Genomic DNA, 19,446 nt, shown 5'->3' with positions numbered 1-19,446 from the left:
GCATACTTAATCAGTTGTTTGTTGCAGTTCTTATTTCGATCACTCGAACAAATTTTTCAATTACAAGGATTTATATGATTTCAGTTTCAGCGATATATAAAGTATAATTATTCAGTACTGTAGCATAAGTTCTCTAATTTAATTATAAGCAATTAAAATTGATATTACATAGAACGCGCGAATTTCATAACAAAATTCTGAAACATTTTACTTTATATTGATACCGAAAGGATATATTTCAATATTGTACAAAATATTGTACAATATTTTCCAGGTTTTTGCAGATAATGATACAGTGATTTATCCCAATATTGTTACTTTATTTAAACATAAATAGTTTCTATAAACAAAAGAAAATTTAAATTTAAAACAACTTTAATTTGATGCATTTACATGTTTTAATAATAAAAAATTAATTAGTTTTAAATATTTTAATAGCGTTGATTCAATATATGCTTCGCTATATACATATACATACTTAGATTTTTCAATAGTGTACTAGTTCCTTAAATTAGGAAAGAGCTTATAATATTCAATATTTCCTTGAAAATCTAATTTAATACTTTCAATACGGTGTTTCGCGAATGAACACACTCCACTTAAACTATTATGTGTACGTAAAAATTATATTCTATAACCAGTTTTATCGAAAAGTAAAAAAATCTCAACTCCAAAGGCTTTATTAAAGTTATATATATATATATATATATATATATATATATATATATATATCTTTCCTATTTATTTTTTTTTTAATTATATAAAATATTTGAGTTATTAACACAACACTTTAACCGACTTTTTTAATTTGATGTTATTTGTAAAAAGAATAACGAGTTTGTTCTTTTATAAAAATTAGGAAAATTTACTATTTACTTTAATTTAAATATTATTTTTAAATAATGAAAATAATGAATTAAATATAATAGTATATTAATGTTATACCCTAAGGTAAAAGTGAATTTGCAATTGTAAAATTGTCGATTTCTGCAATGCACATCCATACTGAATAATATAGAATTCAGCTTTGATAATTCATGGTTTCATTTCTCTATTAGTATCGAAGAGATGATTTACAATTATTGTTAATAGTTAATTATAGTTAATGCACCTTCCTTCTAGAATGTTATTGGTAATTTAATGCTCTAACTAGAGAATAGCTATTAAGACTCTTGAGAATTTTTTTTTATACCATTATTTATAATCTATTAAATAAATTAATCTATAAAAATTGTAAGTTATTATATAATTCTGTTCGGCCAGCCAATATTTTACTTTCAGATTTAATAGGTTCTAATTCGCTTCAGTTAAAAACTGCTCCTTCATATTACACGCATACATACAATACACCACACACGTACATAGAGTAAAATTTTTTATATTCTAATTCTCTACTATTGGAAATTAAATATATATAATAATGATTTATTATATACATATATTAGTTTTTTTTTTAAGGAATTTAACATAATAAACATAGTTGAATAATGTTAAATGATATAATACGATAATCTCATATGAAAAAATCTCATATGAGCATTTCATTTGATATAGAATTTGTGTTTTAAGTTGGCTTACCGTGAAAACCTAGTCTCGATCTATTAGGAATTTGTGCTAAAATTATGTTATCTAGCTCATAAAAGTACCAGAATATTCTGAAAAATATTTTATTCGCATTCAATTCCCGACGCAGAAGTATTTGCTGTTCATGTGGAATTTCGTTGTACAAGTTCGATCGTTATCAGTTATAAAGAGCCTGATTCATTTCACAGTTGGTCGTTTAAGTCCAGTGGCTTAGTTTATCACGTCAAGCCATCGCGTGTGGATGAAAAGGCACGAACCTCACACGTATCGGCCGTAGAGAAATTCATAAATTAAAGCTTGCGAAAACAAAAAAAAAAAGCAAAAAAAAAACAAAAAAAAAAACAAAAAAATGAATTTTCTATCGGTATTGGTAAAACTGAAATTTCGATATCACAAGATTCAGGAAAAGCCCGACGCAACGAAACGAGCTTCAACGAGCTTCAACGAGCTTCCATAAATACGAAAAAAATTCCCTCTCGCATGAGCTCCCTCCTTCTTCCGCTCCTCTCGCACCCGATCCGTAATACAAAAGGGACCGTTTTAATGGATCATAAAGGGTCGACAGCGTCGACGAGACGAGACGGATTTCGTGCGGATCTCAGGATCCTTTCAGGGCGCCCGCATGCGGAAAGCAATACGGAACGACGGAGTCGAGGCCGCATAATGGAGCCGAAAAGCCGCGGGGGAGAAAAAGTCTCACGATGTCCAAACTTAGCCACGGCAATCTACTTATTTCGTCAGGCTCGATCGATCCTGAGCTTCTCCCATTTAGTCGGCTATGCGTGACCGGCCAGCTACCGTTTGATCCTGAGCTGCTTGTCTCTATATGTCGAGGTATTGGAAAATCTACTAAGATTTCTCTTTCGCTTTTTTTTTATATGTTAAACATTTCGAACAATGCACTTGGGGATCGAGAGAGTTGCGTTGAATAGGTACTCTGTGAATTTCAGTCACTGAACCCGCACCGATTTATAGTTCCTCTCACTATAACGAGACGGCGAATTCAGTATCAGATTCGTTGATCAATTTTCTACGCGCGTAGAAAGTGAGGTATTCGCGATATTATGTTACCATTTCCGTATAATAAATTAATACGTTACATTCCGCAAATTACGTTATGTGACTGTAGATTATTATCTTTCGATTATCATCAAGAGTATGGATTTTTTTTTACCTTTGATTTTTTGAAACATTAAATACTTTTGGTATTTCCGTACTTTTAATAAACTTGAAAATTTTTTACGTTTTCAATTTTATTATAACTGTAAAGGAATGTAAGGACAATGGTAGATATAAATATGAAAGTGAACGATAGCTTACTTGCCGAGTATGTACTTCTTTTCTTTTTTCTTTTTGCTTTTTAAATCTAAGGCTTGACATTTAAAATTATAAGTCTTATATTTCACAGTTATAATTGGTATAAAAATATGCTAAATCGAAATCGTATGCTTCACTAAAAGAAATAAAGGAAATAATTCATAGAAGAGAATGTAATTATTACTTAATGTAATATACTCATATAAATCTATTAAGTAAGTGAAAAAAACATTTTTATTAATATTTATATTTATCGTGTTTGTTAAATAAGCCTAAATAGAAATATTTCTTTAGCTTAAATTTTACATAATACAGATTTTCTGATATACATTTATACGTATAATAAATACAATTATTATTCAATTATTAAACATGACGTTTTAAAGTTTTAGATTACTAAAAAATTAATAACATAAGATTAAACGGACAATGACCATAACAATCTATCGTAATTGTATTTGCGTATTATTATAACATCTAATTATTTTTTAACATAAAATTTTAAGAATGCTTTTCCTATTTAGTGAAAGTACGTAAACTTTCTTTTTCTAGGCGAAGATCTAATTTTACCTATAAATTTATTTTATTGACACATTAACAATGGAATATAATATTACTGCTCCGTAAATAAAGCCATAATTATTGTTGATTACTTAAGCTGGACATAAAAACAATACAAACGTATCGTTATGTTTTAAATATATATTTTTATAAATTATCTATTACTTGTAGAATTAGTTCAAGTTTTTGGAATAATATAAGTTTCTGTATGAATGATGTTGAACTTCATAAATTTATCCTCTGAAACATTACATATTATTATGCTGATTATTAAACAAGACTCAAATATATTTTAATTCTTTTTAGAAATAACCGTGTTTACTATGCAATGAAACTTAATTTCATAACCGTATAAATTGAAATTTTTACAATATCATAATTAATTATTAATTTCGTATGAATATAAAAATAAATTAATTTATCGTATTAGAATTACTATTGTTTTATGATTAATTAAGTGAAACGAATACAAACGATTAATTAAAAAATTTATTTGTTAATAAGAGGAACTTATCAATGTAAAAGGATAGCAAAAACTAGACGCTTTCTTTATTCTTGACATTGACCGAACTCGAGCAATTGAAAGTACTGACCGCCGTACCATCTACGCGAATTTATATAATTTTCGCGAAAGTTATGTACGCGCGCCAATTAGATCACTTATAATTGACAGAAATTTCATGCATAATTCTGAATTGGATTTGTATGTGTACTTAGCAACGGGAATAATTATAGCGCAACGCGAGAGAAATCTCTGCGTTACCTGCATTAACCTCATTATAAAGTCCAGTGTGTGATTACTGAAAATGCACCTTCCAGTGCTTCTAGAGAGCTCTTATGATTTATATTGCTGGTTAGTTACTAATCGAAGAATGGCGGAATGTAATGAATTCAAGCATGAGTCCATATGAAGCTGTTACGATAAATTTAAATGCGCATGTGTTTATTATTTACCCCGTAAGAAAACCACACCCAGCAAAGATTAGTTATTTAAATTAAAATAACCAAGTGATAATTTAAATAATTTAATTAATTATAAATATATTATAATAAAGAACTCGTGTATGTTAATGTTAAATAAATATTAGTTTATATAACAATATTCAAATAACTATTTGCAATTCGTTAAATGTATATTGAGAGACAATGGCTGTTCTTAGATTATTATCTTTTAGTATATAAATAAACCAATAATTTTTCAGTATTGAAAATAGATAAAGGAATAATTAAATAAAAGTAAAGAAAAAAGTTTTTGCATCATCAGGATCCTCAAATAAATTATATATTTTTATTGACTCGGATGTCATGATTGTCAAAATTATTCACAAATTCAAGGAATAAAAAAATCTAGCAATAGTCGTGGTTGATTAATAATAAGCCATAAATTCCTTAATATATACAGCTGTAACAAGAATAATTTTCCCGGGTATGGGCAAAGTTTGGCAATGGACTAAAAATAAAGTACATGGCTTATGCGAAATACCGCTCGCATTAAAGTAAATAAGCGAGTTGCGAACGTTTAATTGCTCGGGTAGTCAATATATTGGTAAAGAATTACTGGCGGAATGTACCTTCTCCACGTTAGCGAAAAATTTCTCCTTCTTTACCTTGATTTTCTTATCGTTCGTTTACCTCTTTTTCGGCAGCCATTATTTAACAATGCGAAATCTTTCCCAATAATGCGCTGCATTTAATTTTCAAATAAAACTGAGACATCGATAGTCAGAAAACATAGATCCAAACTCTTTTCTGTATGGGTCATACGTTCAAGAAAATTGCTCTTGTGAAATAATTTTTAAAAAGGTAATTGCCGTTCAGCACATTCTCCGAACACTTTCTAATGCTCTTTTAAGGTGAATGTTCACAAATAGAATATTTACGAGGCCCGACTTAGAAAATTCTATACACACAAGTATATCTTCGTATTCTTTTCGTTTAAAAAGAACTGATATTTTTAAAATATCAGACAATATTCGTATATGTAAATTTTACTTATTTCATCATTCGATCAATAAAAACTTTTCTTCATTTCACAATGGTAATGGATGACATTGTGCATCATTTGAATTTCTGAAGGAAAATATTGAAAATAGCAGTATCGTACCGTTATACACAATAAAAAGGCTTATTACATGAGACACATTAAAAAAATATTCTATAAAAATGAAATTGCTGCGTAATGCACTATAATAAAGGATAAAACATATATATTATTTCTATAATTAATAATACGTATTATACAATAAGAAAACAAAGTAATATTTTGATAATTATTGCAAATATGTTTTGCAAATATATTTGCGATTCATAAACATATAAAAGTGAGTTTCTCCCATGTGACAATAAAGTTAAAAAAAAAAAAAAAAAAATAACAAAAAAAGAATTCATGAATACAATCAATCATTAAAATTCACTCACGAGATGCGAGATTTAGAATATTTCTTTCCATTTCTTATTGCCGGATTTTTAACTAAGCTAAAACTTATTTTCATTCCTGACATATTTGTTTTCATTTTCCGGAGGTCAAGTTTTCATATGTAGAGTAATTAAATTTGGCGGTTTCAAAACATAATCACTCGGTAATTAATGTCAGAGCTTACGTCAGAGTATATGGGAGCGACCGCAGTAGTGAAAAACCTACATTATTATGAAAAACTACAAAATTACGGGTGTGTTCAGTAGATTAGCAAGTTCTGTCTTTGCCATTTGTTTGCTGATACTTACAAATGCGATTATTTCTCATACTTATTTTAATCCTCTTTACATACACAATATCATTGTGTATATCATTGTGTGCGTGCGTGAACGCGCCTATGTATTTATTCTTATATATATATATATATATATATATATATATATATATATATATTACATTTCAAGTGTGCTGATATTTTTTTATTTTGAGCTTACCTCAGTCTTTTCTCAAGCGTAAAATCTTTCCTTGAAATCTCGGAAAATTTTAGAGATTTTTCAATGCAAATTTGGACTTGAGATTACATAGAAAAAGCAGGTTTCTATGCAGATATATGTGGTAATCATTTATAGTAAAATTGTGCGACTACCTGATTTATCTGTAGTCTCGAAAAATTATTTGCTTTCGAATCAGAAAGAAACTTTGATAAAAATTAATAGATATTTTATTCGGATGTCATTTATAATCGCATTGATAGAATTACATTTAAACACTAGAAATTAATATATTTATTTCATTAAATAACCTATGGAACTCTTCAAAATTTATATTAATATTATTATATGAATTTTCAGAATAACTATGTAACAGACATTTTATGTCTTTTTGCAATAAAATAAATTTGTTTTCTAATTAAATTATAACAATATATTAAATTAGCTGCGGCATTCTGTAAAATAAAGATTTTTTGTTTTTATATACCTAATTGGTTTCTATTCAAATATATATTTTTTAAATAATACAAGCGTAAGCATAATGTTTGTTATGAAAAACTAAAAGTAAAAGTATTATCAATATGAACCTACTACATGAGAAATTGCAAAAATAGATATTTTACAGTTTAAATTAAGAATGTATATTCTTGTAAAAATATGTTTTGTTACTGAAAGTTTCAAAGGAATCTTCTGTACAGTTCTTTCAAATATTCTATTATAAATAGATACTCAACTGATTTATTATAAACGAACCATTTTATTCAATAAGAAATCATACTGTGATACCAAATAGTAATTAGAACATGCGATGATTCCTTTAGAAGAAACTAAATTATTATTAGCAAGGGCATGATCGATTTAGTTAATATAATTGTTGACTAAGCTGAACATTGTGAAATTACTTTTTAATCTACATGTAGAGTAGGATAAATATAATAGAATGAGAGATACTGTAGAAAAGCCGAACGAAGTTGTGAAAAAAGTGTAGGAACGACAGCAACATCGGGGGTAAAAATTAATGCTCGAGTTTCGTGAAAGGGAGATCCGCGGAAAAGAAAAATACAAAAAAAATGTTGGTTTTTGGTTATATGTATTACATAGTTAACCGAGATATGCACTTTAAAGTTGAAATAGTATGCGCGGATTCCTCCAGGTTTCATATTTTTTCTCAAGAGCACTTTTGTGCTGACGTTCAAATGGAATCTAATTCGCAAATTATTATTGTGTTGGACGACAAATTATTTCTAAGAATTTTGTGAGTTTCTAGGTTATGATTAGAATAGTTTGCAAAATTTCTCTTATGACTTGTCGGTATGGATTTCACATTGTATAAAGATGACTTAGAAATAATAAAAATAAATTTATAAACTAAATTATTATATTTAACAATCATTCTATTAAAAGTATTTGAATATATTAATATTTGATAAACTTTTAATCAATTAGTCTTGGCGAAGCATAAAATATACGATTTTATATGTAAATTAAAGAATAAACTGTGAAATTAATCAAAACTGGTTTTATACAATATATGAGCAATTTTTATAGAATATTTTTACAATTAATACATATACGCCTTGTCGTAATAATAATTATTACGAATATTTAATAAAAAAAAAATAATATATATATATATATATGCGTAGGCATTTTAAATCAAGAATACAAAATTCTGAGAATACATTACTACTTTTGATAACAAAAATTAATATTTGTTTATAAATTGCAATTACATGTGATTTTATTAATTTAACTGACAATATTCTATGTAAAATATAAAATGATATATTATAATAAATTCGATTATTTTAAAGACATGTACATTACCTTGCCAATTCTAAAACTATCTTGTATTTCTATTATTGCATTATAGATTATTGTTACATTCATTTTTATTGAATTTCTTTTGGCTGCATTGGAAGTTACATTAACTGAAATTATTGAGTATATTAAATTAATATATGTTGAACGTGTTTTTCGCACTATGCATTATGAAGAAAAATATTTAAAGGAAAGGGACGTTCAATAGGATGCAAAAGTCAATGTTAATGAAATCGTAGGACTCCATACTAGTACCGAGCATATTTAAAAGCTAAATTAGCAATCGCCAAGAGTAGTTAAGGAAATAAAGAATCCGCGGAGACCGCTAGGCCCGGCTTAATTCCTCAAGACAAGAGCGAGACAAGTACCTTTAATTATATCTAAACGAGCCTTCGTGCGCCCCGACACTGAAGCAATCGCCTAAGAGTTCACTAGCGTACGCTCACACGTATAAACGAAGACTACAGTGGCCCAATTGTCGCGTACCAACCGCACAGCATTCCTCGTCGTTACCAACTTGTGCACGTGTATTTTCAACGCTCGCTACGAGCCTCGCGGGAAGAAAACCGCGCTTTCACCGCTTCGCATTTGCTGTAACTTGAGCCGCCGAACGAATTAGGCTCGAGCAGTAGTGAGCTACGCGCGACGCATAGGATCACGTGGCTCGATCCGATCGTCGCAGCTAATCAAGCGAGGACCTCTCGATCCCGAGGCTCCTTATATTGTCAAATTTTGTTAAATTTCGTTTGCTCATTATTTTGCTAAATTAATGGAATTTAAAGGCGCCTTTAATTTTTAGAATATATGCTAATATCCGTATATGCCGATGACCGAGAGCGTTTAGCTCACATATAGTGCATATTTAATTAATGAATGTATTCGCGCCGCATAATTGTCAATGTAGTTTACGACGACGCTGAGCGCTTTTACGACACGAGAATAAAGTTATTATAACGTACCACTCGTTTTTAACGTGACACTCTCCCTCCATTAAAAAGCAAGCGTAGCTTTCTTTTGTTGAAAATTTTCTTTTTGATTATTATTAAACTTAAATGAAATATTCACTTAATACCGGACATTCTAAATGACTTATATTGTTGGAAATTTTTCATTATATTACAATCATCTTAAGAATGTCAGTCGTAGAATTAATAGCACTCGAATTGTTTAAGTTAAAGTATAACCGATTTAGTGCATAAATTATAAATAAATTATTTACTTAATTTAAGGAGACAATTTAATACTCTCGACAATCTTCACATTGGCCTTTACGTTAAAATTTTTCTATATTTGTTCATCGTTTTGGTCGATAATTTTGAGCGTGAAAAAATATAATCAAGCTAGTTGAAATATCCTTGAATTACGTGATAAGCATTTAATCTGTAGTTATATAGCCACTCCATCAATAATAAATTAAGAAGAACATGAAAGTATCTCTTTTCTATATAATTTTATAAATTAAAATAATAAAGCTAAAAATGATGAACAAAATTTATGCACTTGATCCTTAGCTAGATTAATCAGAAAAGTCTTACATCAAGAATTCTGTGCAAGATGAAAGAGGAGCGTTCATGTAAATTTGTATGATTACAAGGAAAAATCGAAATGAATTTCTAGTCAAATAAAGACATACTTTATCCTATACATTACAAATTGTAGCCATTGTTACTTATATAATTGGAGTAATACTTTCGCTGTAATAACTACCAACTCGATCATTAATCGTACTAAATTCAATACACATTTCTTGACAACCACGTCGTAAAATAAATCATTCGACAATAACATCAACAAATATTATTAAAAAATATAGTACTACTGCACCCGAGCTTCCAACATATGCCCAAAAATAACGTCAAAAGTTGCCGAAATCTTGTGAGGTACCATAAGATACCATAAATTATAAACGATAAATCATTACTTGCCGTGAAGTGAGCACCAAAATCCTTCGGGCAGGCACAATTCGAATCACAAATAAAGTGCAACACCAACCGACCACAACTGCCTTATTACCCAAGATTCCTCCGTCGCGCGTTAAATTCGTTCCCGCGAGCAGGAGATTTTCACTCCTATGCCCGGTTAATATATAGACTCGGTTACCGTACTCGGCTTCCTCCCTCCAACTGGTAGGAGATCGTGGCGACGAGAGCCAATCTTTGACGTGCGTCCGTTTGCAGCGGTTCCCTCAAGAAAAGCGTTCGTGCGTTATAACACGTAGGACAAGACATTACTAAGACTCGGTGGTTGACTTCGTGGAAAGTGTTTACATATGCGGTCCAGCCGACTCTGTGTAGTCATCGATCCTTGTGCCATAGAAGTTCAACTTTTCTTTTTTTTTTTTTTGCACATCCAATGCACTTTTATGAAAGATTGCAATAATTTATAAAGGTACGCGGTATATAAATAATCCACTTTGGAAAAGTAATGCAACCCTTGCTGTTTTAACAACGATAATAAAGTATTGTATATTACAAAAGATTTTGCATTGGAATTGATTAAATGGTTCAATGAATGGTACTACTGCATAGATGAATAATATTCAATTTTTCGAAATATATGCAGAAAAAGATGTAATTTACTTTTGAATATAATTCCTAATAAGATGATCGATGAATCATTCGATCATGGAACAATCATTAAATTTATGGACCTAATATTTTCATTGTACATTGAATATTTCACTGTTTAGGATCATAAAATACATAAAAACAACTTATACAATAAATGTTTATTGCAGATTGGAAAAGTAGTATAATAAATAATTAGGTATAGATAATTTGACATGATTTTTAAGAATACTCTAAAACTAGGATGAATATTATTATTGTTGATGACATAATTATATCTATATATATCAATGAAATACTGTGTAAAAAACTATTCAAAACTAGTATTATAATTGTAGATATGAAGGAAATTTTTATTAAATATCCTTTATCAACATTTATTCAATCTTATATTTTGAAATACTTATATTCACAAATGTTTATGTAAGGTTTCATTACAACCTTACTTTGGACTTTTTTTTTTTAAATCATAATTATTTAAGATTCTGACTGATTACGTTTTTATTTATAAAAATATATAAAATAATTTTTTATAATTCCACATATTATCGTGATTTACATATTATCGTGAAATATATATATATATATATATATATATATATATATATAGATTGAATATTGAGTAAACAATAAATTGTTGATTAAAATATCACGTATTAAAAAAAGGAGTATTTATGTATGATTATAAAATACTGAAAAAATTGATAATATTTAAATAAAAAAGATATTACGAAAATATTCGATATAAAATATATGCATGCCTGATGTATAATAATTATTTTTATAAAATTTTGGACATTTAATTAAAAACTATTTCATTATTACATTCTATATCATCACTATGTATTATGTTTTATATACGATATCAGTATTTTATTATAACAATATAAGATTTTTAAAACGGGCCAATATTTTCAATATATTTTATGTTTTATGGCAAGTTAAAAAGTATTTATGATATAAATTCATGATATCAAATGGGTAATAAATTTAAATTTGTTTAAAGATAAATATCATGTACCCACCTATAAACACAAAATGCAGATACGTATAAATAAATTTTATTAAATGCAATATCTATTGGTGATAATATCAAAAGATTTTCAATATTATTTAACATTATTAAAAGTATTTATTACATTTAATGTTTCAATAAATACTTTTTTTACATTTTAACGAACATTTTTTTAATATTGTAAGTTAAGCAGTTACCTGTAAAGTCATAATATTTAATGTAATAGATTCTATAATTTATGTTTAATTAGAACACCTATGTGTTGATTAATTTGAAAATTAATTATACTCATATTTTCATATTTATTCTATTGAAAATACGGGAAAGGCTTTCTATTCTTATTAATTTTGTGCTACATTTAATATGTAAAGTTACTCCTTTAAAGTAGCTATTATTATTCAGATTTTCTTCTTAAATATTATCTAAATATGGAAATGAAAATAAAATTTCCTGGTTGATTAAGAATATGACACATTGATACGATAAAAATTGATTTTTTAACTTTCGTGTTGTCTGATATATGGCACGTATAAATACATATTGATATCTGAAAATTAAAATTTGTATTATGAAATTGCAATTTTGCATATATTATTTATAGTGTGTATCAAGTGGTTTGAAAATACCTTGAAATTGTTATTTATGCATTATATTTTTAAATACAAAAAAAAATCAAATCAATTTATTAAAAACGCTTTTTTATCTAAATTTGGAGGAGATTGGAAAATTTCATTAAGTTAATTTAAATAAGAAATAAATATCGTACACCGATCAGAATTTATTGCTACTTACTTTTCCTTATACGTTAGTGTCCGATATCGACAACTGGAATTGAACGATTCATCAAGTCATCAATTAAAATTACGAGTGAAAGCAGTGAATCTCGATCGCCCTTCCTACATTCATGAATTCATCGTTTAAAAAGAAAAAAACGTGAATCAGTTGGTAGAAGGAGAAACAATGTCCGTTATTCAATCTAAAATTGATTTGACATAATTGAAATGGTTGTCAACTTTCATACAATATTTACATTATTTATTATCACCTTGCACGTTTATTAGGGTAATAATGACAATTTTTTACACAGTTTGTTATATTGATAGGAATATATCGTTAATATATAAATTAATATAGTATTATTTAATTAAGTTTGCATTACAATAATATAAATCAATATCTATATTTTGAAAATAGAATATTTGTGTTGAAATAGCAAAGTTTATGGTTAAATTTTAATTCATCTATTAATAAATGTTTCAAATATTCTTTCAAGTTTTATGAAAGCTTTTATTATAACAAATTCTTCTAAATTTTAATATAAAAATAACTATTTTCTATGTTACACAATATAATAATTAGCTTCAGTGTAATTAATAGATATTTTTAAATAACTACATATTATAGAATTTTACATACTTTTCTAGTGACACATGCTTAAATTTTATTTAATTATTTTAATTAAACGAGCAAGAAATATTTTGCTCGCTTTCTTTGTCATTTATAAGTCATTTATAATACTTATAAATAATTAATATTTTTATAAATGACACGAAAATGAAAAGAAAGTATATCTGGAATATTTATTTCACGTTAAACGACTAAGAATAGAACGAGAAAAATTAAGAAAAATTACATAAAAATAACTTTCAACTTATTTGTAAACATTTACTAATAAAGTAAACGACTAGTAATATTTTTAATCGCTTGCAACAATTTCATATAATAAAAATTTGAATATTTAGACTGTAGAAAATTTTATATATAAAATAAGAAAATTTATTCTGTCGTGAGTACAAATATAATCTAATTGACTTCCTACATATTTGAATTTTGCTGCTCTCTTTTCAAATAAACAAGTACGTTACGCTTGTAAAATCAGTTTATTGATATCTAATAACCTAATGATCGAGAGATTATATGATTAGTAGAGATCAAAATATTCATATCAAATTTCTATCTGTTAAACATTTTATACGAGGGCATGTAATCAAAAGATTAAATAGACAAGCAGATTTTAAATTAGAATTATACAACTTAAGTATGATTATAATAATTAAATCTCGAAAGAAATTTTGAAGATATTAAAAATGCCATTAGACAAGTCGTATTCCTCTTAATTTAAACCGTAAGTTACATTAAATTATAGGTAATTATATTACGTACATTTATATTTCCATTATAGGATTTGCTTGAGAACAATTTACAATACTAATTGTTTCGAATTAGTATCATTGATAATAGCAATGTAATTTTTCAAAACTATTTCAACTTTTGTGTTTGCAATATAACTCGGTGATAACAGTATAAAAGTTGGTCCAAATTATTTCTCGACCAAAGCTGTAATTTAAATTATTCTCAAACTAAGTACAAAACTACTCGTTGGTCAAAGGAAAAGCGGGAAATTAGAATGCGATTTTAAGATAGTAACAGAGGTAGGTTACATCATACATCATATTTATCGTTCGATTTTGTTACCCTTTGTACTTAAAATGCCGATGCAGATGTTAGCATAGATCATAAGATACCGCTAGGAGAAATCAATGAAATGGTAGTGCAAGAAGCCGAATTATCTAGCTGAGTTTCAATTCATTCCCCCAAATGTCAGGATTCATGTTATATGGAATCAAAGTATAAACGGATTATCCAGATGAAATAAATGTCTAGGTGATGAACTGTAGGTATCATGCAAATATGTCATAGAGTAAGCAAAACAAAATTAAAATATTATTTAACACACTTTATCACCGAGAAATCTATGAAAGTTATAATAGTTTGTAAGACTAGGAAGGATTTCTAATTAGACTGCAACTTACAAATACACGAATAACATTCATGCATATAAGAAGCTCACATCTCTTATCAAAAACTATAAATAATCTTTTAATTGGTTTTAAATGTAGTTAAATGTATGAATGCGATTTTAATAGCGCATAACATTGTCTTTGTTTACTGCCAAATGATTCTAAAAACGAATACAAGAATTAAAATTTAAATAAAAAGTTTTTGAAATTTGATTTTATAAAAAATTATAATTAAACAAATTTTGAATATATTCAATGTATTTAGCAAAAGTAAAATCTGCTTGAAAAGAATAATGCAAAAAAGTAAGCTTTTCTTATTTAGCACTTTTGTAGAAATATATTTTACATAGATGGCAGTTTTTGCAAATGGTTCTTTTATAAAAATCTATCATGTATTGACATTTTATAATTATTTAATTTTGTTAAGAATATCCACGTGAACATTAGCTCAATAAGTTAAAAAGGACTCAAGATTTTCATCGCATGCTTTTGCGGAGAATAACAATATGGGAATAAAATTAAAGCAATACTCTAATTGTTTATTATGAAGTTGTAAAATAGATTCGATAGATATATGATGTGATCGCCACATTTAAGAATTTTTTTTATGAATTAAGCATACTAATAATATGAAAAAACTTTTAACGACAGATTACAACGACGACAAACAGGCATAAAATACATGCTCGACATTGATTTTACAATGTAATGAGTCACAGCTATGAAATTTAAACATAAAACAATTGTACAAAAGATAATACGTTATGATCAACTAATGGAAAAAAAAAAAAAAAAACTTAAAACTAATTTGTGCGTTCGAGCAAGTAAATAATTCTAAACCATAATGAATATTCATGAAACGAGGAGTTCTGTCACGGACGACAATTTCTTACCTATCCACCAATGCAATAGAAAGCAGCTAAGAGAATTCTGAGAAGCAACTTAGCGGTGTAACTTCCTCTTGCTCATGTTAAGCGTCGAGTCCCTTCGGTAACTTTAACTCTATCAGTATATATTCTACGTAATCTATACGCATAATTGAGAACTAGTGTGAATTAATAATTTTCGAAGTTGCCATTATTTACCTAAATATCATGCTCCACGATATTAATGTTTGTAATTTCTTCATTTAACTAATAAATTATATACTACGTTAATATTATTAATGGATTACCTGCTAATTTGATTAGGATGTTCTCACTTTTTTTTTTACAGTTTTAATCTTTATTTCATTGAAATTAAAGAAATTTCATCGAACTTTGAATGATCAATTTTCAAAACATTCTTTCATTTACATAATTTACAATCAATGCTAACGTGTACTAATACACACGCGCGCACACATATTTATGTATGCATATAATATCGTTTGTTCGTTATTATTGTTCATCTTATGTTGTATGAATCGTATGAAACTAATCATAATTTGTAATATATATGAGAATATATTAATAATTATCATTTCTTTTTATATTAATTTATATTAATCAATTATTTATTTATTTATTTATTTATTTATTAATCTGTATTAATTTCACATTATAAGACTAAATATTCAACGTCAATCCAAGTTTTTCATTTCATTTTTTATTGATTTACTTTTTAATTGTATTCTTAATAGAAAGTCCTTCTGTCAAATTATACGAAAGTATTATTAAATTTATTTTACTTATTTTATTTCGCTTATTGAATAATTATTTGATTTTTAATAACTTGTATTTCTAAATGTATTTGAAGTAATATTTAAATAAAATTTTACAATAGTATTACAATAGTTAAAACACCATTAATAAAAGTAAACTTTAAATTTAGAATTTTGAAGCTTCGTCATTCAAGAAACAATTAAGAAATTATTCAGAGGTTTATTTGTTATATAATTGTTTTACATGATATTCAATCTCCTAGTGAGTGAAAATATATACAATGGACGTCGGATCAATGAACTAATAGAATTTTATAATGAATACTTGAAATGTGTAGTTGAATTTTCTCTAAAATTATACAAATTTTGCTTATTATAAAAAATTTCATTGAAAATTCATCTATTTATGTATAAACAATTTAATTATCTGATTTAAATACATCCTGCTAAACTATTAATAGACATTAAACATTTGATGAATAATTATTTGACAATTTTTCTTTTTTCTTGCAAAATTTGTAATCTCTCAAGCTCTAATTGCTTATGATATAATCATAGTTTTGAATTCTAATCTTTGATTTATTTATTTTTAAACATAATTTACCGTAAGTACGTGTTTACATATACGTAGAATCCCTAATTTTCATCCTGCTTAACGTACGCTCTGCTACCTCAAGTAATATTATAAGTATTGACAATATTAAAATATAATAAAATTCAGTTTCACTAATTGAAACGTATGAATGTTATACTTTCAAATGTTCAGAATGATGATTCAAAATATTAGTGGGTAATGATTGTCACATTTAATTATACTCTAATGAAAAACAGAATTTTATCAAGCATAAAATTTCTTATGTAAGAAGCACACTTAGCAAAATATGCTATGAGCTGCATTGTTATTTACAATCTCTCAATAATTACTAACTAAACTTCTGAAATGACTTTCCTTTCGATGTATAGGAAAGTCATGAACCGCATAGAATTTATGTCGATCACCTGCGCAAATCTTTCTCCGATCTTCATTTGCCGTTTTATGTAGAACCGTTAGAAGGGAAAGTGCGCTCGTACACGCGGAAAGAAAAAGAGAAAGAAAGGGAGTGAGAAGGATCGAGATAGAAAACGAGGGAGCTCTTACTTCAATTGCGTAGATACACGAAGTACCGATTGAACTTTCTGCTACATCGTATATGCCCACTGAAGATTAATATCGAAAAAATTTACTATCCAAGAAAGAAAATGCTATCCAAAAATGAAACTTGAACGTATGTTATTTTACTTAGAAGCGAGTTAGGAAGTTTTATAATTAATGCATACAATGAAATTATAAATTTACCTTGCGAGAACCGGTTACTGCTTACTTAACAATTGTTGAGCCTTGCAAAAATATGTTCCTATGGAGTGTGAAGTTAAACGATAAATAGAGCGCATATTATATAAGATAAGACAATATTCATGAATATGGAATTGGAACATAATATTTATTCTACTTTTTAATCTGAATCTCATTAATAATTACAGGCGATGATAAGTTTCAGCATATACAAGCTAGTTAAAGTTTTTAATCTACTTTACATAAGCATTGATACTATCAATATTTAAGACTAATACAAAATGTACATTTATTCGTTCAATCTTCAATTTTGAATTCAAAAAGTTTCACTGTAATTTTGTAATCAAAGAAATGAAAGAGTCTCATAACTTTCAATCATATTGGAAAGGAGATGAAACGTATTTATGAAGAGATTCAATTACAATATTAATTTTTTCATTGTAAAATAAATAATTATAATGATATTTACATTTAAGCATTAAATACGTATTCAATGTTAAAAAGTTATTCACAATACTTTCAGTGATATGATATTCAATTTGATAATCAATGTAAATGTTAACATTTCATCAATTCTTAATTTTACAATATAGTTTTGCATAATTCTCGAATAAACATTTATAAATTGATGTCTGAAGATATGTGATAATAACTTAAAATACAAATATAAAATATAAATATCTTTAATTTATTCAATTAAATCATAACAATAATAATTTTACGATCTTCAAACGTACAAATTAAAAATCCATTATTAAGCAGGTGATTAAACAGGATTATTATATTTTCTCAACTATAATGTTTTTATAATTATTTATTTATCCAGATTTTAATAATTTCAAATTCTGTGAAAATAGAATACCAAGTTCGAATTACTGTCAAATCTATATGCTTTCTTCAACCACATATGTGTATATTTAATCTTGCATTATTAAATAAAAAATCATTCCATCAAGATAGATCACGTTAATGATATATAAAAAAAAATTGGAGATAACATTCTTATTGGAAACATAATAGTTAGACATAAATTATAACTATTGAGACATAATAGTTGTATTTATTAGGGAATTAAAGACTGTTGTTTATATTTCATTTCTTTAAAAATTTTGATTAACTTTTATATTTTTATAATTAACAATACTATATATAAAAATTACATTTATAATTTACAGTATTTGTTTTAATTTAATACAATATTAATTTTTTTTATAAATAGCGATATAATAAAGGTTGAATTCATCATGCATATTTAATAAAATATTATCAATATTTTATATTTGAAAATCTCTTATTAATTGTTAATATCTATAATTATATTAAATAAATAAAAATTACTGAATTAAATTATATAGAAAATATTGTTATTTCATACAATTCTCGTTCAATCAAGATTATAGACATGAGGTCAATGCACAAGTTTTAGTGTTATCAAATATCAAGTTTTTAATCATTTTATTCCCACTTTTGAAAAATGCAATAATTCGACTATGAATTAAAAAAATACTTGTAATAGTGTAAAAATTTGAATTCTACATTCTTAGCAATTTTATTTCTTTTGAATTAAATAAATAAATTGTTTATTAATATGGCTTTACATGATACTGAGACAATTTTTATGTGTTAGCTTAAGTACCTTAAACGTTAATCTATACTTATTATTATAAAAATATATGATAACGAGATAAATTTGAGGTTTACAGATTAGTAATCTTAAATGGTAATAGCCCAATTTGAATATGAATATTTTAGTTTAAAAATTTCCAAATTATACGAAGACTTTGTAGAATACACGTTGAAAAGTTGTTTATATATTTATTCTGTTGTACACATACAAAAGTGAATTTAGTTGTTCTTATAAATTTAAATAAGAAAAAAAGCCCAAATAAATCTTTATT

At 26.6% G+C, this 19,446-nt stretch overlaps 2 protein-coding genes across 3 annotated transcripts in view; one reads left to right on the top strand and one right to left on the bottom strand.

Moving 5' to 3' along the window:
• The window catches only part of LOC105363737 (acyl-CoA Delta(11) desaturase), a 33,326-nt gene extending 24,603 nt beyond the window's left edge, over nucleotides 1–8,723 (bottom strand). The window contains exon 1 of one of the 2 annotated variants that reach the window (XM_011501499.1): nucleotides 8,559–8,723. Coding sequence is in view for 1 of the 2 variants with exons in the window: in XM_011501498.1 (XP_011499800.1) it covers nucleotides 8,197–8,259 (63 nt within the window). In the remaining variant the exon portion in view is untranslated. Of the gene's footprint in view, nucleotides 1–8,196; nucleotides 8,260–8,558 lie in introns of those variants that run through there. The other variant, XM_011501498.1, reaches the window with a different exon arrangement.
• Nucleotides 1–19,446, top strand: part of Fstl5 (follistatin-like 5) — a 326,084-nt gene that overhangs the window by 84,233 nt on the left and 222,405 nt on the right. The window lies entirely within an intron of this gene.

Source organism: Ceratosolen solmsi, unplaced genomic scaffold (genome assembly GCF_000503995.2).
Source record: "Ceratosolen solmsi marchali unplaced genomic scaffold, CerSol_1.0 scaffold28, whole genome shotgun sequence".
NCBI lineage: Eukaryota > Metazoa > Arthropoda > Insecta > Hymenoptera > Agaonidae > Ceratosolen > Ceratosolen solmsi.
The sequence above is the reverse complement of the archived record's forward strand: the minus strand, read 5'-3'. Positions and strand labels throughout refer to the sequence as shown.